This window comes from Cercospora kikuchii (genome assembly GCF_019650295.1).
Source record: "Cercospora kikuchii DNA, contig_00001, whole genome shotgun sequence".
In the NCBI taxonomy this organism is placed as follows: domain Eukaryota; kingdom Fungi; phylum Ascomycota; class Dothideomycetes; order Mycosphaerellales; family Mycosphaerellaceae; genus Cercospora; species Cercospora kikuchii.
Genome location: NW_025408582.1, coordinates 1042438 through 1062337, shown reverse-complemented (window position 1 = coordinate 1062337; position 19900 = coordinate 1042438). Strand labels below are relative to the sequence as shown.

General features: G+C 51.9%; 7 protein-coding genes across 7 annotated transcripts; 1 reads left to right on the top strand and 6 right to left on the bottom strand.

The window, feature by feature from the left end:
• Window positions 1-274: 274 nt before the first annotated feature.
• On the bottom strand, window positions 275-2179 carry CKM354_000034600 (signal recognition particle subunit SRP68; the record flags this gene model as incomplete). Its single annotated transcript, XM_044795432.1, has 1 exon — window positions 275-2179. One exon carries the CDS (start codon window positions 2177-2179, stop codon window positions 275-277), a length of 1905 nt encoding a protein of 634 aa, XP_044651367.1.
• A 430-nt stretch (window positions 2180-2609) lies between these two features.
• Window positions 2610-6145, bottom strand: CKM354_000034500 (uncharacterized protein; the record flags this gene model as incomplete). The annotated part of the gene is made up of 2 exons (XM_044795431.1): window positions 2610-4574; window positions 5147-6145. The coding sequence occupies 2 exons, from the start codon at window positions 6143-6145 to the stop codon at window positions 2610-2612; spliced, it is 2964 nt and encodes a 987-aa protein (XP_044651366.1).
• Window positions 6146-7419: 1274 nt separating this feature from the next.
• CKM354_000034400 (uncharacterized protein) lies at window positions 7420-9003 on the bottom strand (the record flags this gene model as incomplete). Its single annotated transcript, XM_044795430.1, has 4 exons — window positions 7420-7555; window positions 7610-7868; window positions 8402-8489; window positions 8617-9003. 4 exons carry the CDS (start codon window positions 9001-9003, stop codon window positions 7420-7422), a joined length of 870 nt encoding a protein of 289 aa, XP_044651365.1.
• A 1333-nt stretch (window positions 9004-10336) lies between these two features.
• Window positions 10337-11003, bottom strand: CKM354_000034300 (uncharacterized protein; the record flags this gene model as incomplete). The annotated part of the gene is made up of 2 exons (XM_044795429.1): window positions 10337-10658; window positions 10834-11003. 2 exons carry the CDS (start codon window positions 11001-11003, stop codon window positions 10337-10339), a joined length of 492 nt encoding a protein of 163 aa, XP_044651364.1.
• A 1954-nt stretch (window positions 11004-12957) lies between these two features.
• On the bottom strand, window positions 12958-14010 carry CKM354_000034200 (uncharacterized protein; the record flags this gene model as incomplete). The annotated part of the gene is made up of 2 exons (XM_044795428.1): window positions 12958-13552; window positions 13601-14010. The coding sequence occupies 2 exons, from the start codon at window positions 14008-14010 to the stop codon at window positions 12958-12960; spliced, it is 1005 nt and encodes a 334-aa protein (XP_044651363.1).
• A 1259-nt stretch (window positions 14011-15269) lies between these two features.
• Window positions 15270-17871, top strand: CKM354_000034100 (uncharacterized protein; the record flags this gene model as incomplete). The annotated part of the gene is made up of 2 exons (XM_044795427.1): window positions 15270-15316; window positions 15369-17871. The coding sequence occupies 2 exons, from the start codon at window positions 15270-15272 to the stop codon at window positions 17869-17871; spliced, it is 2550 nt and encodes an 849-aa protein (XP_044651362.1).
• An 83-nt stretch (window positions 17872-17954) lies between these two features.
• On the bottom strand, window positions 17955-19805 carry CKM354_000034000 (uncharacterized protein; the record flags this gene model as incomplete). The annotated part of the gene is made up of 4 exons (XM_044795426.1): window positions 17955-18024; window positions 18077-18355; window positions 18411-18567; window positions 18620-19805. The coding sequence occupies 4 exons, from the start codon at window positions 19803-19805 to the stop codon at window positions 17955-17957; spliced, it is 1692 nt and encodes a 563-aa protein (XP_044651361.1).
• Window positions 19806-19900: the final 95 nt, after the last annotated feature.

Here is a 19900-nt window from a genome sequence, read left to right as displayed (position 1 = left end):
AATACAATCCGTCAAAAGCGAGGAGCAAGTTTGAGTCACAGGTGCGTTCGCGCGTTGCTGCGTATGGCGTTTAAGCCGTGCGCCACTAGAAACTGCATGCTTGGAAATTGGACTGGGTTTCTGGTGCCACGAAAGTCGTCCGCGGCCTTGTTCGCACGAGACTTTATCACCATGATCGACTACTTTCCACAGCTGACATCGCATTGCGGTAGATTGAGAATATAGCGATGAACAGAGCTCGCTTCTTTCGCGCTGATGCCGCAATGAACTGGCGCTATCGTCCGAAGCTGAACCAGCCTTTCTTTTGTGGCTGCTGCACGGGTTCCTCCGGAGCGCTATTTGCCACAGGAGCCTGTTCTGCCACGATAGCTTGCGCCTTTCTGCCAGGGTAGTCGATATAGTTGAAGGCGACATCCAGAAACAATGGTTTCACAGGTACTGGCTCAATCCTCGGGGGATATCTCACCAGGTTGGTCAAATCGACCTGTGTGCCGGGCGTAGGATAGTCGTTCAGGCGTTCGACAACCGGCTCGGCCGAGGTCATGTTCTTCTTGACTGCGAGTGCTGAGTTGGCTTCCAACGTCTGCATCTCCACGATTGCATGCATACGAGAAGCGAGTGAGTTGACATGGGTCTTCAGACGAGACGCTTCTGCAGCGTGAACATCCAATGTTGGCGGCGCACTGCTATGCTGAGCGTCTGCCGAGGAAGCGAATTTTGCAACCAAGTCTTGAGCTCTTTTCAATAGCGCCAAAGCATTGAGATGGTTATCAAGCAGCGAGTGTGAATACGAGATGTTGAGGCACTTCAGTGCACGGAAATAGCTCGCCTTGCCATCCAGCTCGGCAACAAAGCTCTCGTCCCTCATAGCTCCGCGGAGCTCCTTGATTGAGTTGATGCTTTGAATTATGGCATCATAAAGCACAACGCGCTCGCGGAGTCGCGCAAGCTGCCGTCCTCGTGGTTCTTCCTTGTCTGGATGCTCCTTGCCATCCTTGCGCGCATGTCGGGGTTTCTTTTGGAGTTGTGCACCGAAAGACAGCCCATCGTCTTTGCCGATGAGGATGCGATACCGGCCAACTCGCCAGGATACGAGGTCGTAGTTCACTGACAAGCTCGTCACACGCAGGTCCTGCATTCGCGCATCGCTCTCCTCAACGCGCTCTTTTTCAAGCTCATCGATGGCTCGCTTTGTCGCATCCGCAGCATCTTGAGAGGCGATGAGAACGTCGTCATAAGCGTTGGCCTGATCCCGTGAGGAAGCTGTTGGGTTCGATGACAAGTATGAATGTAGCCTTTGCTCGGCAGCAGTCACGCTCGCGAGTGCCTGACCGATGGAAGCGTCCACAATGTTTGCGGTGCGGCCGCGCCAGGAGACGCTGTTCGGAACTTCCTGTGGTGCTGTCTGGCCTTCATCCGTTGACTTGAGTGCTGGTGTGTCCTGCAGTGCATTTGCATCGAGCTTCTCCACAGCAGTGACCAGCTCTTGGTCGTCTTTAGGAAAATAGCGCTTCGCAACAGTGGAAATAGCTATCGTTCGTGACAGGCGTGCTTGATATGCCGCGTATCGAATAGTCGGGTCCACGGTGTCTGCCAGAATAGTCCTGTACACGTCTTTCTTCTCCTTCTCCAGGAGTGCAGCATAAATGACTCGTGCTTCCGAGTAATGCCGCAGACACAACTTCCAGCCTTTCTGTAACTCTTCATCGGACTTGTGTCCGCCTGAGTGTTTCTCGAATTCCTCTGACCCAGCCAGAGTCGCCAAATATGCCCTGGCCATAATTCTATCCTGCTCTGTTGCATTCGAAGCGCTGTCCTTGAGCGATCCCACGAAATTCCGAGCAATTTTCGCAGCTTTGCTTAGCCGGGAAATGAGATGGCTCCGTGTCGTGCCTGTAATGCCTCGCCCACTGGCGTCGTCTGTATGGGTTGTCTTGATGTGCATCGCATGCGCCCACGCTCGCTCTGAGGTGAGCAGTACCAGCCGTGCAAACTCATAATTGCTGCCAATGTCCTCCGCGCTGACTGGCTTTACCGCGAACTTCTCTCTCTTATTCGTGGCTCGGCCGAGTCTTCTTCGAGTTGCCAGGATCTCTCGCGAAAGCTGGGCGCGGTAGGTGTTGTAGTCGCCGATTAGCAGAGCCTCGCGGTGGCTGGCGACGAATTGTGTGATCTCCATGGCGGTGGCGGTGTGCAGGGTGGTGTAGTGGGCAACATTGGCCGGTTGAGACAGATATGGCGGATCTCTGGTGGGGCATTTGCTTGCCAAGAGTTGGAGGCTCACTTCACGTCTTGCGATGTCACAGCAGAAGCATCTCCGATCATACAATACCGAAACTTCGAAAGGAAGCATTTCTATGCAGAATTAATTAGCAACTGACTGCGAAACCGAATTTCGATGGCTCGATTCTCGAATGGCAGCGTTTCTGTCTAAACTATCTATGCGCGAACAGCCCCAAAGCTACGACTCGGCCACAATTATGCTGCCTATGCAGCCCGCTTGTTGGTCTTCGGGCACGGTACCTCGATCCTCAGCTATTTTGCTTCCCTAGACTTCGTAGCAATCCGGTCCTCTCGAATCCTTGAAGGCTTGGACAGATGCACAGGCCTTACTCTATCTCGCCTTCCGCCTGCTCGTCATCCTCGACCTCCTCCTCCTCCTCCTCCTCCTCAATCTGCTCCTCTTCGCCACTTTTCCCAGCCATCTCTTCATCAAAGTTGTCCTTTGCCTCGCCGACATTTGCTCCACGATTCGCCGTGCTGGCCTGTCCCTGAAGAGGAGGCGCCTTGCCCACAATCGTTCCAGTTATTGGCCAACCCCATTTTCTCTTCGGTAGGAAATGGACCTCAACGTACAAGCGGCGCTCCCCTTTCTCCCACAAACGTCGTTTCAAGAACCTGGACAGCGGAATCGGCAATTCGCCTTCCTCTTCTTTGGCGCCGGCGAAGAGATACATCCTGCGATCTTGTTCTTGAGCATTTCTCATCTGCGGTGATACCCACAGCTGCGTATTCCATGTATTCTCGAATGGTTCCTGCCAAAGTGCAGCCGATGCGTAAAGCTTCTTCTTATCTTTGCAGGTCGAGTCAAGGAAACCAACAAATTTGGTTGAATCTTTTGCTTTGAGTTTGTCTTCGATCGCCGTCCAGACTTCCTCCATCTCGCTGTGAGGAGCAGCATTGAGCGACATGCTTTCCGGAAAGTCGATAAAGTCTGTTCGCTTGCCAAACTCTGCCGGTGGTCGAAGGTGATTGACACAGCGCACAAGGATTTCTACTTCGGAATGGTCTTCGAGTATACCATCTTCAATGCCGAATTTGGTTTCATCGAAATTGCTCATGTCGACATTGTTGAAGCAATATGATGGAATGAAAGGCACTCCGGAACCGACGGTTTGAAGCGGCTCATGCTTGAGATATCTTTCAATGGCCTGCTGCAACTCCTTGCACGACTTGATACCATCGAATGGTTTCAGGAACTTGCGCCGACAACCGAAGTTTTCTTCCTCGAAGACGTACAAGGAATCGGCGTCACCAATACAGTATTTCCCGAAATCGTACGCATGCATGCTGAACAACTCCATGTCGACCTTTTGCCCCGCACAACGCCAAGCAAGGAGTGGCCTCTCTGGATCGATCTCATCTGACGACTTGGATTTTTTGGCCTCCTTGGCCTTCTTCTTGGTGCCTAAGCGAACGACTTCAAATGGCTTGTATGATGGTTGCCAAAGTCCTCGTTCATGTGGCTCTTTTCGAACTCGTTTCGACACCTGAACGTCGAATATGACATGTACTCGGAGGTCGTACCTTTGTAAAAGGTCGCGGAACAGGTCTCGTAGTTGGCGAACGTTGAATCTGTCATCAGAAAGTGACACCCACATGTCTAATCCATCTGGAGCCTCGATGGATGCACGAAATGGTACACTCAGTCGTCCAGCCTTGGCAGCTTCGGCCAATTCTTCGTTCCTGTCGATTCTTCGTTGGAGGATGTTTCGACAGGTTTGAATCAAGTCGCTGACCAGGTCGGTCAAATCAAAAGAACGACGCCGAGCTGAGCATGAAATCTGAGTCTCCGCCGTACTCGGACTTCCTCTCCATCGTTTCTCTTCTGTCGACCACTTTCGGCCTTTGAACGTGAAATCGACAAATCGTCTGTGCCCGTCATCAGAGCCTGCTTCACTCTCATCGTTGCCAGCGTCCGGTGCGGGCTCTTCGTCCTCGGTGCTATCTTCTGCGCTCTCAGAAGTCTGGTTTTTCGCTCCAGACCCAGACGCAGTGGCTGGAGCCTCGATTGCTGCAGCACTGAGACCTTTTTCTCTATTTGAGGTCTGTACAGAGCGAACATTTGTGGCATGTCGCGAAGGTCCCGCTTCAGCAGACTGAGGGATACTGCTAGTTCCGGGGTCAACGTGTAACATGATCGTTTTGCCGATAAGGGCATCTCCCATGCTGACCAATTCGTGAACCGGTTCAAGCATCCGCTGACTGCAAATTCGATCGCCGAGATGTGCCATCATGTTGCGAACGGCTGTACGATCCATTTGCAGGATTGGGAATAGCTTCTCAATGACATCCTATTTCTGGTCAGGTTGGACTTCTTTCGGTAGCTTGGTCTGGTGCATGTACCTTTACCACATGATCAGGGTTTTGAGAACCAGCTCCAGAAAGCTGGTACTTTAGAATAACATCGTCGTGCTGTCGTGAACTCTGCGCGTTGGCATATCTGCAAATTTGGAACGTAATCGGTCGATTGCCTGTGTGTTTCGTTCTCGCCATGTTGTAGGACTCTCTGAGAGGCAATTTTGTTGAGTCTAGGCTTGACTAACGACGATCATCTTATTTCCCAATGGAACTGTTTGTCTCCGCTGGGGACAAACTTTGAATGCATTCCAGATGGCTCTACAGGGTGATAGAAAGGAACAGTATCTTCGAAACATGCATTCCAAATAGTTCCTTCGCAAATCCAACAGCGTAAACGATCGAGTAGGCGCCTTTTCCGAACGATGGTTCCATCGAACAACAACCAAAAGTCTTCAGCTTGAAGTGTCCAAGATCAGAGAAGCTAACTGATTGATGAAGACTTTCACATATGATCTGCGGGTACAATCTGAGCTTCGACATAGAGCCGCTTGTCATCCTGACGAACCGTGATTGCTGGACTCAGAAATTGAAGAAGATCCCCGGAAAGATACTGATACATCTTGCGTTGGTTGGTCTGTGGCATGATCCAAAGCTTCACTTTCCACTTCCCTCTATGCTCAGGACGAAACAACCGCGCAGAATTGAAGTAGGTTCCGTGTTCCCAGCCTTGCCGATTGATCTCTTGTAGCAGACATTCGATGATGTCTTCCAATCCGTCTCCTTCCTCCACAATGATGCGGATATCATGCGGGAACTTGAGGTTTCGGGCACCCCCATATCTGTCGACAAAAGTTGCAGCAACATCAATCCCATGCTTCGGCCAGGACAGCAAGCCCAAGCCCTGTTCAGTAGGCCGAAATTTATTGTAGCAGTATGTCGGCAAGAAGGGAATACCACTACCCATCTGAGCGTCTCCATCCTCATCGTGTAGCAACTGTCCCAAGAGCTTCACAAAAGCCTCCTTTGACCCTTGCCGGGAACGCACGCTTTCGAGACGTCCAAGAAAGTAGTCTCTGTTGCTGAATGCTCTCTGATTCCATTGAGTATCTTGCAATGCATTTCCAATACAGAAATCATCGAAGTCGAAAGCATGACATCTCCTGAGATGGAGAAATCCTGACCTACGATCCAAATAGGCCATGAGGGCTTGCATGTAAGCGATTCCTTCGCGTCGATGGTCGCAAACCTTCTCTGCCATCTCAGCCTCATCTCCATTACGAAGAGGCACGGAACCTATTCGAAGTATTCGATAGTCCTCGGTCACGTCATGCCACCTTGGGTGTTGGATTCGCTCGTCTGGCGGAGTACTCCCTTGACTATTTTCCAGTATGGTCAACTTGACACGTGCCATGAGAACAAGTTCCGAAGCCGTTGGGTCCTGGAAGAGATCACTGAGTAGCTCAACACGCGGATCTTCGTCGAGAGATATCACGACGTTATCGCAGGACCCCTGCTGTACAATGTCGCTCGAAAGCTTCAGTATGTGCTGTTCATTGAGCAACATCTGGCTGAGATACACGTCCTTACTGCTTCTTTGCTGAACCAAAGCCCCAAATAATAAGGGCAGTGACCTCAGGGGCTTCATTGTGGACAAACAGAAAGCGTAAGGTGCCCATACAGACTTGTCCCATTTGTCGAAGTGGATGTTGTCGAAAGTAACGCGAATGATGGTGGTACTGGTAGTCGTAGGACACTTTTGGAGGACGCTGCTTGTGTCTTGGCGTCGAGCCTCTTTGCGGATGCCTCCAGAGAGACGCCCGATCTTGCTGCGATGATCAACTCTTCTTCTCGTCGATACAAGCGCCATTAGAAAGTCACTGAATTCTGAACTTGATGCGAACTGCCTCAGTATTAGTAGGCAGGGAGCAGACCACCTTTCTCGAAACGTCCAGACAGCCCTACAAGGTACCGAGATGAGTCGAGTTCGCTAGTAGCAAACGACTGTTTCCGTGGAAAAGCAGAATGAAGTCATCAATGAGAATCTGCGCTTCTAGCGACGAGGAGGCGAATAGTTGCTAGTCGTCTCTGAACCTCGTAGCGCGTGCAACTGTTTCCACCCGAAATATTACCCTCCAAGGCATTCGAACAGCCATGGGACAGGGCTGTCTCACAGGTCTCACCCAGGCCACCCTGCATGATTGTGATTGCGGCCATTTCTTGTGATAGAGGTTACACATGCAGAGCAACAATGGCATCGGGTTTGTCGTTGTCCATATGATGCCACAATTATGTTGCAAATGTGTCGCAAATAGCGTGGTAAAAGTATCAAAAGGACGGCCGTCGAAGTGACATTGTGGCTGCCTTGCGCAGGTTCCGCCGCCGGCAGTGTCGAGAGAGGAGGCGCCGGACGCTACAACTTGATGTCGCTTCTCTATGGAAGCTGATGCACAGAACTAGCGATTGAACAACTCGTTTTTCATCTCATGACGCCTCGCGTCGCTGCCAACCCACCAGCCTCACGACCAAAATCTCCCACGCGTTTGATTCTCATGCATGAGGCAGTAAGGTGGACTTGTCGAAGCCTAAGCTTGCTGTCTTCGCGTATGTGCTATGATGATGGAATCAATGAAGGCGACGTGTTGTGATGTTCTTGAAATTCTTTTCGCAGTTGGGTTGACCACACTTAGCTCCAGAGTCAGTATGGATTCGATCGAACTTTGCAGGAACCCCAAGTAGCTGCTTTAGTGTTAAGTCGCGTAGCGAGGTGCGACATCCTTGGATATCGGTGGTCCTGTGCCTCCTACAGAAGCCGTCGCCGATGTTGTCTCCATGGAGGCATTATTTCCTCTGTTTGACACGATCTTCTGTCTCCATTTCGGCATGGCCAAACATAATGCAGCATTTGGAGTGTTTACAGAGATGGCTGGCTTGTCGCTTCTCTATAACCTTGGCGATGAACAGGTTGAGGCTGAGTCTGAATGTCATTAGCAAAATACGTCGAACAGGTCTCGTCCCTTAGTAGACATACCGGCCCATAGCAAGCATAATCCATGCAAGTGTCTGCATTCTGAGATAAACTTTGTGTTCCCAATCTGGTGGTCCGTAGGTGAACCCCTTGTGGTGAAGTGCGGAGTGCTTCTTCTTGCCATAAACGTCATCGCCGTAAGACTCAGGCTTGAGTAGCAACTCCGATGGCCAGCGGACGGTGCGCTGGGCGAGGACTTGCTCAAAATGTTGAGGAAGATCGGTCGGGTCAATGCGCTCGAGCTTTGGCTCGAATTGCACCGCTCATGAACACTCATTGGCGTAGTGGTCATTTCCTGGTGCAGAGAGTGTCGATATTGGCACCACATCCTTGGCAGGCTTCCCTGCCACTAGTGATGAAGATCTCGTAACAAAGCAAAACATACCATGAGCTGTAGTGGCATACAACAACAATGCGGTCGAGGTGAACCAAGTACCCATTTCAATCTCCTGGCACACTGAACCACGAAACACCGAGCCAGTGGTTACATGCGTCGTCTTGGAGCACATCCAATTCCTGGAGATAGAAAGAGATCGAAGTCATCACTCTTCCATTCGATGCCGCCTCGGATCCCACTATTCTCACATAAAGGAGCACCGAAACCAGAGCAATTTTGGAGACATTGGCAGAGACAGCAGAGGAGAAGTTCCTTGACGCTAGCATGTGCACGACTCGACTTAACTTTCTGCTTACCATACAGCTGGTCATGCAGCCTGCACTCTGAAACTGACGCTGTGCGCCCAGCTGGCCTTTACGAGAACGATTTCCTGAGCGCGTATTTGGTCTTCTTCATACCGTAGTCCTTATCGGAATATCTGTCGGGGCTGGCGAGCACTTTCGAGGGCCAGCAAGCAGTGTCCATATCGTAGGCGTTCTCGAAATGCTGTGCAAGGGCTTCTGGTCTGATGTTTTCGAGCTGTGACTCGAACCGCGCCAGGATGGCGTGAATGGTCGGGAGGAGCGTTTTCTCTCCATTGCTTGTCCTTGAAAATGCGTACAGCGACACGTACGGGGCCCGCCTGCTGTAACTTGGTGTGCGAAGTCGGTGACCCCACGTAGCCCGGCATGGGAAGGCGCTCTTTCAGCATGTCCATGACAGCTCCGATACCTTTTTCGTAGTAGACGTCGTTCAATTTGACCATTTCGTCCTTGCTGAGCGGCATGCCAAGCGTGAGGGCTGACTTCTGCTTGAATAGGGCAAAGAACTCGATTCCGCGACTGTTGTGGATGACCTTGTGCAGTTCACGGATGTGTTTGAAAAGGTTTCCGGAATGTGCCTCTGCGAACTCAGTTCCACACATGACTGCTTTGCCGCCCTTGACAAAAATCATGGGGCAGATCAGCTTGTCGGTTCTTGGTGACCTTGCGAAGATGTTGTCTTTGGGGAAGTCTGGCATATTAACCTGACGCTGGGCCAAAGTGATAGGAGAGCGAGCAGGAGTGTCCTCATCAGTGCCAATCTCATCAAGGTAAGAGTCGACGGGGACGTGTTGAGAGGGCTCGTCATGCTGTAGTTCAGTTCTTTCCGTGCGAGGCTTTAGAATCTCGTCATCAGTTTCGCGTGAAGAACGATGGGATCATCTTTGTTGCTGGAGATGACAATCGTGGTGGCAGTCTTGCGGCTTCTCTCAGCGCGACCAGTGTTGGTACTCGGACGCTTTGCTTTTGCGGGTGTAATTGCTGCAGGTTCCGCGACCCATTCATAGACGGTGTCCACTGGAGGGAGATTGTGGGACTTCTCCAGAAATCTGCGGATTGTATTTCGCTCTGGTCTGTCGTACTCTTCGTTCCAGACACGATGAGCGAGAGACCGAACATTCTCCTCTGCTTGGCCTTCAACGAGACGCACAGGCAGAGTATCGTGATGCCCACATAATTCGTAGGATCAGCGCTCTTCATCTACTACCTCAGAATTTCATCTGGCATTGCAGAGTCGACGATTTCTTCTGCAAGTTGGAACGATCCGTTGCATTTTGCGCGTAGCTGATCTGGCTCGCTTGATGCTTGGGTGCCAGGAAAGGCCTCATCGAATTCTCGCTTCGGCTCCCGCTCTGGTGGCATTTTTGCGATTGACGGAGCAGTGCTGGGGTTGAGAGGTGAGATTGTAGAAGGATCTGAACTCCAGAGTAGGCGAGAGACTGGGAGAGAAAGTGGCAAGGCAGCAGAGGCCAGCCATTGGGGCAAGTCGCATCACGCATGGTTGTGGTCTTGCCTTGGGCACCAGCGCTAGGGGAAGTTGCTCCGTGCGTTGATGTCGTCGGTTCTGGAACCGAGATATAGAGCATGTCGACGGAGGTCCACTCCTATTCTTCGTCGGATCTGGCGACTTCATCTCCCGCTTCAGTATCTGCTGTGGCATGGCAACGTTTCCAAAGTTGTGAGCAGGATGCACATTTCCGTGTCTCAAACTCTCTCTTCAGCGCTTTCGCGTTGCTTTACCAGACTGAGGAGCAAAGAACCCTTGCCTGATCGGAGAGAGCCTTTATCATCCAGGATTGCTCGTACCACATGCAATGAGATGTCCAGCGGTCCATTCTGGTGCGATCTCAGGCCTAGCCACACCCGGGAGCTTGGGAGGCCTTGTCTACTCAGAAAGAGGTATTCGTCCGGGCTATTGCTCTGGCATAGCGTCGTGAAAAGTGCTCTCTGCCCTCCGCGATGCTGAAATCCACTTCTCGCGCATTCAATGACTTGGCTCACAAGCTACTCAGTCAAATGTGCCATTCTCGACTAGTCTTCGTCATTCTCGTAGCGCTTAAAGCCCACGTCGTCGTCCTCTGCCTCTGCATCACCGATATCGTTGCCCGTGTCCGCGGTCTCCGGAAGAAGGCCAAGGGCCGACGTGTTGACTTGATTCGGAGTGCGTCCTGCCTTCAGAATGGTGGCCTGTACGAGGTCGGCGTATTTCTTCGGGAAAGTCTTAAGCTCGTTGAAGTACACGAAGAGTTCGTCTGCGCTCTTTGCGACAAGATCCGATTCGTCGCAGCGGATGTGTCTGTACACGACCTCGTCCACTTTTGCTCGGTGTACTCCTTGAAGCCATCCCAGAAGACTGCATTGTGGTCATTAATCGATCATATTAGCGCGACAAAGTACAGATTGCGCACTGTTGTGAAGTTTTTTGTGTTGTTCAATTCTTCTCCCATTTGGTCACTTCCTCGAGCGTTGCAGCCACGGCAAGCTCCGCTGGCTTCAACTGCTCAACGAGATCGCCCTGTGGAACGAACTGATTGTCATCGTCGGCCACGCTGATGGGTTTGGTGGCTCTGGTCTTCTTGCTTGACTTGGCGGGATTCGTAGACTTCGTGCGGTTCGCAAGCATGGCCTTGAGTATGCTTTTGACCTCTGCCTCTCGGTGGCGCAGTTTCTCCATCGCTTGGATCAGCTTTTTGTCCATTGGATGAGGTCGAATCGAATCTAGGTCAGTGCGTGGGATTCTCCGGTGACAATCATGATCTCGGTGATCTCTCGCATAGTTTGCGATCTTGTTTCTTTGATGGCCGCGAAAATTTTTGCAAAAGAACGCACTTGCACCGAACGCTGCCAAGGGACGGTTGGGCAGGTGCGCAATGTCTTCTTGTGGAGGAACCTGGTGTGATAAACACGGCGCTCCACCGCGGCGAAGGTTTGCGACTTTTGACGTGCCGCCATGGTGACAAGAGTCCGAGTCTTACTAGGCGGTGGTTTCTGCTGAAGATGGAGTGACGAAATTAATTTGCGTGATGAAGGTGCGTGTGGTGGCTTTGCTGCTACAAAGTGCCCTGATGAGAAGGCTCTGCACTGGGGAGGAAGTTGGCTGTCGTCGGACAGCTTTGTTGTTGAAGACAAATGAGGTTGCGGCGGATGCTACCAAGGTACGGCTGGGTGGCTGCGCCGACTTCAATTTAGCTGGTACAGTGCGTAGTGATGGTGCTAGATTGTATCATCTTAGCCTCGAGCGCCGAGACAAGCTTGATGCCTCCTCAGCAAGTGTGGACAGTCATCGCTTGAGAATATCTCACTCTGTCTCTCAAGTCCTTCTCCCCTCGCGCATTCTTTGCAAACGGCGTGGTCTGCGCGAGGCGGTGTGGAGTTACTGTGACCGCTCAAGGAGATTTGACTCCGCGCGTCCAGTCCTACTTCGTGACTTTGCGCAAATGTCGTGACTGGTGGTTGTTTGTGTTCCCATGGTCGTGCTGGGAGTACGCGGCTCGTCTTCACATATGCTTGCAGTGTGACCAAAGTGCTGCGCTGGAAGATGTCCGCGAAGATATCATTTGCTTGTGACTGCTGCGCCGTGCTTTGTGACGGTGCGCGAGGTGCGCGCTGTCCAATTCACGAGAGAGGCTATGCGCCGATACTGAAGTGTTGGAGGTGTCGTCAGGTGGACTCGAACGACCAGCCTTAAATCCGCAAGCGCACCTCCGTCGATCTCTAGCCAGACACAAACCTGACCCTACCACATGGCAGGGCCTGGCTCGCCAACAAGCCTCCGGAGCCAGAAACGGAGCCAGAGCCAGAGCCAACGCCGCAGCTATTGTCTGAGCGATTGCCTCTCCTCATGTCGCGATGGACTACTCCATCCGCCAAAGGATAACCACGCCGCTGTTCCGCGCCAAGGCAGCTGAGGTCGCCGTTTCATGCCAACGGGATACGCGATGGCTGAAGCATGTTCACTTCACATAGCTGGTGAAATCAGTGTTATCTCGACTCTGCACTTGCTTGTGCGCTGGTGAAGATGGTCTCTCTTCACGCCCAGGGAATTGAACGTATTCTGGAAGCAGTGGCCGGTATCCTCGAGAACTCTTTGCACATGTGTGAAAACGACACCTTTGAAGTCTGCCTTATCTCTGTTTGGACGAAGCTGCTCGAGGTGCTAAGTGTTCGCCGTCTGCTTGTTCGCCGCGTCCTGGACGAATTGAGACACTGCGAGGGCTGAGTTCAGGTTTGAGGTCGGTGATTATGGTTCTCAATGGATGTATGGAGGCTGACCACAAGTGGTTTCGTGATTGATGAGAGAGTTTCACAAAAGCAGTCGCGTGAACGTACGTGATGTGATGTGACGCGATGGTGTGAGCCAAGGCTATGAGTGCCTCAGGCCATTCTGCACCAACTATGGGAACGCAATCCGTTATTGCCATTAAGAATTACGAAACAAACGAATGGGAAGTGACAAGAAGCGAAGCTCTCGGATCAACTCCTAAGAGGATTTGTTACCATTTCAGGTTCTTCCTGATCGCAAACCGATCAAGTTGCGTGTACTATTTGACCCAAATTAACTATTCTTCTGCACAGACAGACGTGCCTCGGACAGAGCGTCTGCATCTCTACAGATGAGATCAACTCCACTACCTCTCGATACCATAACTCAATCAAATGGGGAACTCCACTGCGTAGCCGAAGGCGCACCCAACGTCCATGTCTTGAACGCTGTAGAACGAGGCAGCGTCGTCGCCATCGTTGGCGTCGTAGTACTGTACGCACTCCCATGCCATTTTGGAAAAGCGGTAATGCAAGTCGAGGGTGTAGTAACCACCGTTGTCAGTAGCTTGTTGAGCACATTCAGTGGCAGCTTCCTCTGGGGTCGCAGTTCCCGGGATTTCGCTCGTGAAGGGTGGATTGCCAGCGTCGTTGTAGTAGCCATCTGGGCTCAGGGTGACACCGAACCCGCTGAAGTAGCGTGCGTATTGTACTTCATCAGGGGTGGATACTGTCTCTGGTGCGATCAGGCCACAGACAGATGGAGCCGTTGTAGTAGTTGTAGTAGTAGTTGTCGTTGTCGGTCCGTTGGTTGTCGTGCTGGTAGTCGTGATCACAGGAGTAGTAGTCGTTGTTGTTGTAACGCCGTTGGTCGTAGTGGTCGAAGGAACGCTGGTGGTAGTGGTAGAACCAGCAGCATCAGTAGTAGTGGTTGAAGCAACAACACTGCTGGTGGTGGTAACGTCACGGGTAGTGGTAGTCGTAGCCCTGAACAGCATCAGTACAAAGCAATCAACGCAATTTGTAAGGACTTACTTCGTGGTGCTCGTCTTCTTGGTAGTAGTGCTCGTCTTCTTCGTGGTCGTCGTCTTTGGCTTGTTTGGCTTTGGTGGGCAAGCACAGGACTTGTCGTAGTACTTGTATGGGGCTTTGCTCGAAGTGGCACAGTTCTTGACGACCTTGCTGGTGTACAATCTGCAAGCACCGTTGCCAAAAGAGTAACTCTGGCATTTGGAGCTCTTCTGACAGATGTTGTGGCATTCGTAGCGATCGCACTTGTAAGAGACAGAGTGGTAGTGCGGGCGGCCTGCCTTGTTGTATCCGCTCACGCCGCAAGTAGGCTTGTAGTTGCGCTGTTCGAGGGCTCCGTGGGAAGACTCCGAATCGAAGGCTGGAAGGGCGCTTGCCAGCGGCAGGAGAGCCGCAACGAATGTGATGAAACGCATGTCTGCTATTAACGAGAGTGGGTTTGCGAATCTAGGTGGAAGGGCCGTACGATTGGAAGCCTGCGGCGAGCCTCACCAGTCTATATGATGGCCACCTCGACTAGTAGCTTCAGACTAGAAGTCATGCCGCTCGGGGAATTTGACCTTTCTGTTATTAGAATGTGGTGATGGCGGATCATCTTCACGTCGTCCGCGCCTGTGGCTTGAACTTTGGCCTAACCGAGCACTGCGACATGCTAATCCTCATCGCAGCAGAGGAGTGTAGGATCATCGTAGACGTATGTGTGAGCGACTCACACCGATTCTGTGACTCTGTCATGACCGGGAACATCTGTCTTTCGGACAACCATCACAGTCCTCTCCAGTCGGTGTCGAGCTCTTACCTTGGCCGCAATCAAAGCTCCCCGTTCGGGCTTGTTGTGGCTGATAATAGAGCTGAAGTTGTCCTATTCGGGAGAGGGATGCGATTCTCGACTCCTTGTTTCTTCAGCCTTTTGCTTGGCAAGAGGCAGTCGCTTCTCACCTTTTTGGCCTCCTTTCCAGATGCAGTGGCTGCACGAAGTCGTTCGGTCCCATCTGACTGGCCAGGCCGAGCCACGTGGCGGGGGCGTGAACTCTATCTCAGATGGTAATTTCCCACTTTGTTGCTCCAGCTACAATGCGATCATAATAATCTCATGATTTCTGCTTTTCAGCACTCTTCTCATGAGACCTTGCTGTCTTTGCAGCGTCAAAGGCCCGAGGTTGTCGCACATGTGGTCAACTTCGTCATTTGGGCGGAAACTGCAGCGCTATCGTCGCCGGTGGACTAGCTCCAAGTCGAGATCGAGGAGGATCAGCACCGTCCTGGTGAAACTGAGCGCTCCTCCATTGCACATCCATGAGATGGTATCGAGAAGAATGACAAGTCGCTGATGTTGTGGTCCTCTGCGCATGGATGGATGGCGCCCACATTTCCGAAATGCTTGGCCGAGCTCGGGAGCTTCTTCCCCGAGCTGCTCGCTTTCGACACAACAGACGCCGAGACATGCCTTCGTATTTCGTTCAAGGGTTGTATAGCGTCAACGACAGAATGCGGAGATGTTACGGGGTGCATTACTAGTCCTTATGCCGACATGTAGTGCCAACCAGGATGCATCCACTGGAGCTTACACGGAAACTGTGGGCGATTTTAGGGCAATTCGACGGAAGGATGTCTTGATCCGTATATATAATGTCATTGTGATGGGGTGAGTGTCCCCAATGTCGAAGGCGACAACATGCCTACGAAATTGAGCATTCTGTGGTTGCCAGCACTGGCCGCTGGGTGAGTACTTGCATTTTCTCGAACGCGAGAGATGTCTCAGCTTATTCTATAGTTTCGTGGACTACGGCGATGTTCTTCCAGTCAGCTACAGCATCGACCCAAAGCCTCTACTCGCTCATGACACCAAGTATACTGGAGAGTCAATCGTGCTCTCTAGCGACAGACCAGTCCTAACAATCGACTATGGCACCGAGGTGGCAGGCTTTCCCTTCTTCGACATCGAGGCACTATCTGCACCAACGCAGGTAGAAGTCAAATATGCAGAAGACTTCACAGCATTCGACAATCCCCACAGTGATGGACCATGGACATTTTCGAACGGTCTTTCCAGTTCATTCCGCACAGAAACATTCGAATTCTCCAAATCTGGACACCAACAAGCTTATTTCCCACAAGGCGGCCAACGATGGCAGACCATTCAGCTTCTCACGAATACGACTGTCACTTTCAAATCTGTAGGATTGAATTCGACTTCTGAGAACAAGCCTTCCTCAGCATTTGCTGGCCAGTTGCACACATCGGATGAGCTCTACGACAAGATCTGGGATCTTGGACCAAGAGTCTTACAAGCCGCATGCGTTGATGCTGGTAACGCACCCTCGACTTGGGACATCACATCAGATGGCGCTCTTATTCGTGGTCAACAGACAGCGCAGTCAAACAATGGCAGTACCTTTGCGAATTATACATTGTCCTTCAAGACCAAGATTGTTCGTGGTGGAACAGGTTGGCGTGTCGGAAGCACGATCGGCACACCTCGAGGGCACGTCCTCTACTTGACTTCCAACTACCCGGAAGAAACTACCTTCGTCAACACAAACCGCAGCTTGCTGCCAGCCAACACTCTAGTCTACAATTACGGATTCTCCATCGTAAATCAATCCACATTGGCCACAGGCTGGAACCAATGGTTTCCCATCAACCGCACAATCGCAGAAAATGTCTGGTACACCATCACCACAACTCTCAACCCCACATCAATCGACATCTCCCTCGACGGACATCCCATCGCCTCAATCCCCCAAGACGAAGCCAACTACCTCTCCAGCCAAGGTCCCTCCTACCTCGGAACCCTCAACCCAACAAGCGGAACATTCGGTCTCGGCCCCTGGGCAGACCAAATCGCCTACTACAAAGATGTCCACATCACATCCCAGAACGGCACGACACTCTACACCAACCCCCTAACCTCCAACTCTGAAATTGATTCCACCCTCTCCGAATTCAACATCGCCCCACTAACCCACTCCGTCTGCCTCGACGGCGCAAAACGCGACCGTCTAGTCTGGGCCGGAGATTTCTACCACACAGCCAAAATCCTCTCCACCTCAACCGCACGCTGGGATTACATTCTCGGTACAATAAACTTCGTTCTCGATCGCCAGCGCAAACCAGATACAGAGTACGCGGGTCTCGTACCAATAAGTGCAACATTAGGAACAAGTGATCCAGAAGAATACATCTCAGCTTTCACCGAAACTGGATATGGCGGATTACTAGATTATCAAGATCTGTTTCTGGCTTCTGTGGGGTATTATTTCCTTGCGACGGGGGATGTGGAGAATTTGAGGCCGAGATGGGGTCAGATTAAGAGGGTGTTTGAAGCGAGGAAGAAGTTTATTGATCCGTCTTCGGGACTTGTGGCTGATGGGGAGGATGGAACCCCTGGGAGCTATTTTCTGGGACCTGTGAATGGGAGTGCACCGACTGGACTTGCGGCTTATACTTATAAAGAGCTTATCCCACTCGCGGAGGCGCTGGACGATGCAGAGGCTGTGAGGGAGTTGAATGAGACGAGTCAGGGATTGATTGAGAGTTTGAATTCTCAGCTGTGGAATGCTTCTACGGGCGTCTATGACCTTTCTGTGGACGATCGCGGAAATTTCTCGTTTACTGGTATCGCTTGGGCTATTCTTTCTGGTGCGGCGAATTCTACTCAAGCGAAGGCGAGTATTGCGAGGTTACCGGAACTTCGTTTGGGGGTTGGATATAAAACCTCAACGGCAGATGAGTCTAGCAATAAGACTCAGCTCTCGGCGAACACAGGCGGATTTCTCCTCGAAGCTCTCTTCAAAGCCGAGCGCGATCTTGGAGTCAAGAATCTGACTGTCGCGAAGTCGCTGCTCGATGATTTCTGGAGTCAGATGGCAACTCAGGAAGAGTATTATTCTGGTGCGAGCTGGGAGTACGAGTATCCTGACGGCAAGCCTGGAATTGATCTCTATACTTCTTTGGCTCATCCTTGGGGCGCAGCACCAACGTATGTGCTGCCGCAATATGTGGTAGGAGTGACTGCGCTTGAGCCTGGATATAAGACTTGGTCTTTCGAGCCCATGGTAGGCGCGCTGGGGCTGAAGAACGCCAATGCCACGACTTGGACTCCGGCTGGACCAATCGAGGCAAGCTGGGAACTTGTTGGCGAAGAGGCAATCGTGAGAGCCCATGCGCCGAAGGGCATAAACGGCGTGTTGGTGTTACCAGACGGCGCTGGCAAGAAGCGAGTCCGTGTCGCAGGAGGCAGACGATTCCAGATCAATTGCAGGAATTGGTCGTAGCCGAGCTATACACAGGCATAGCCAATGGTTATGCCAAGACGTAAACCCCAGCAAGAGGCTTTATGCAGCATGAAAATGCTGCTTCAATCTTCTAGCACAGGTGCAAATTTGGACTTCTTTCTGAGTCGAAGACCGATCTTCATGAAGATAATGCTGAACCCATCATTAGTTCACCCTTCATCTCGATAGAGGCATCAAGACTTACGGTACAGGCAGTGCAAGGCACGAAATGCCGCCTAGAATGCTCGTAGCAGGCCCAACACCCAAGCCATGAAACATTGGCTTCGCAGCCAACGGCAGCCCGCACGCAAGTAGTGATCGCAAAATCGTATTCGCGCTGGTCGCTGAAGCAGCATACAATCCGTAGACATCCACAAGGTAGTTGAGACATTGCTGGAAAATCGTGTTGAAACCAGCTCCAATGAAAGCTGTGGCGACTATGGGCAGACTCCAATGGTATTTGGGGTCCGCGGTCCACCCGAACCTGGTCAACATTGTCAGTATCTGCGTGACTTCAAGGAAACCTTCTCTAGTCCTACCAGAACAGTCCGCCGCTGAACAGAATGCCGCCTACCAGCATGGGTGGCAGTCGAGCTTCAGGCGCAGCTCTGCCTTTGTTCTTTGCGACCTCTCTCGCATAGTATGACTGATTAGCTAAGTTGATGCCGACGGCGAAGAGAACGCCAACGAAGAGACCTGGGTGCGCGTCAGTGACAATAGCTTAATCGAAAATAGGCGCTAAACGAACCGAGGAACGGTGTAGTCGCTACAAGCAAACCCCATCCGCGATCTTCTCGGAAGACGATCGGAAAGACTTGCAAAGTCGTGTAGAGGATAGCATACACGTATGAGGCGTAACATGCAATGCACGCCACCATGGGCTCTGTAAGCAACATGCGTAGCGGACGTGCAAAATATTTGGTCAAAATGTTGCTCAGAGTCATGCGTTCAGCCTCATGAGGATGCCAGTATCTGTCGTCTCCGGTGTCTTTGCGTAGTTTTACAGCCTTTCGTTTAAGGATGACGGGAGCATAGAGCTCTGGCAGACAGAATAGAGTCAATACAACCATGACGAAGGCGAATATTGCCTCGATGTATTCAGTCCATCTCCAGCCTAGATTTTGGTTGGCAATCAATGCTGCGCCCACAGTGGGACCCAGGGTTGGGCCACCGACGACCATGATCGCGTAGAAGGTCATGGCAATACCTCTCGCTTTCGGCTCATACATGTCTCCCAGCGCTGCCGATACGTTGGAAATGGGAGCGGACCCGCAGACGCCGCCAAAGAAACGCGTGACGAAGATGCTTGCGGCGTTCTTGCTCGTGGCGGTGCCGATGCTGAACAGACCAAGTACTGCGATGGCAGGGAGTATTGACCACTTGCGGCCATAGACTTCTGAAATCGGGGCCCACGCCGAGGGTCCGACAGCAAAACCGAGCACATATAATGCTACGACGAGCACTGTGACTTCCTCACTGACGCCAGTGTAGTCCGAGATGATGGGTTGCGCAGGTGATATGATGGAGCTGCCGATGGAGCCAACGAGTGCGAGAAAGCCGAGTTGCACTGTGATCCAGGCCTTGTAGCCATTTGACCAACCTCGAGGGTTCGTGGGATCATTATCGTCGAAATTCACTTGGAAAGCCGGTTCACCAGGCTGGCTACGATTTCTCCTCAGAGAAATGTGCGAGACCAGGCGTGCAAGAGGTGGCTGAGACTGTGACCGAGAGCGCGAAGCTGAGCGTCTGCCCTCGTGGCGACTTTGAGATGGTGAGCGTGTCGGCTTTCGCGCTGTCTCCTGCTTCTCCAGATCGGTCTCGGTCTCAGGCCCAGTCGACTCGTTATCGTCGGAAATGCTCGCTCGGCCTTCTTCGTGCTTCTCTTCGTCTCTGCTCGTGGCAAAGTCCTTGCTGGATGATGCTCTGGGGTCCATGGTGGATTTGCGCAACACGGGCGCAGAGGCTCGCTCTTACCTTTGACACATACATGTTCGCGACTTCCTACCTGGACTATCTTTGCCAACGACGC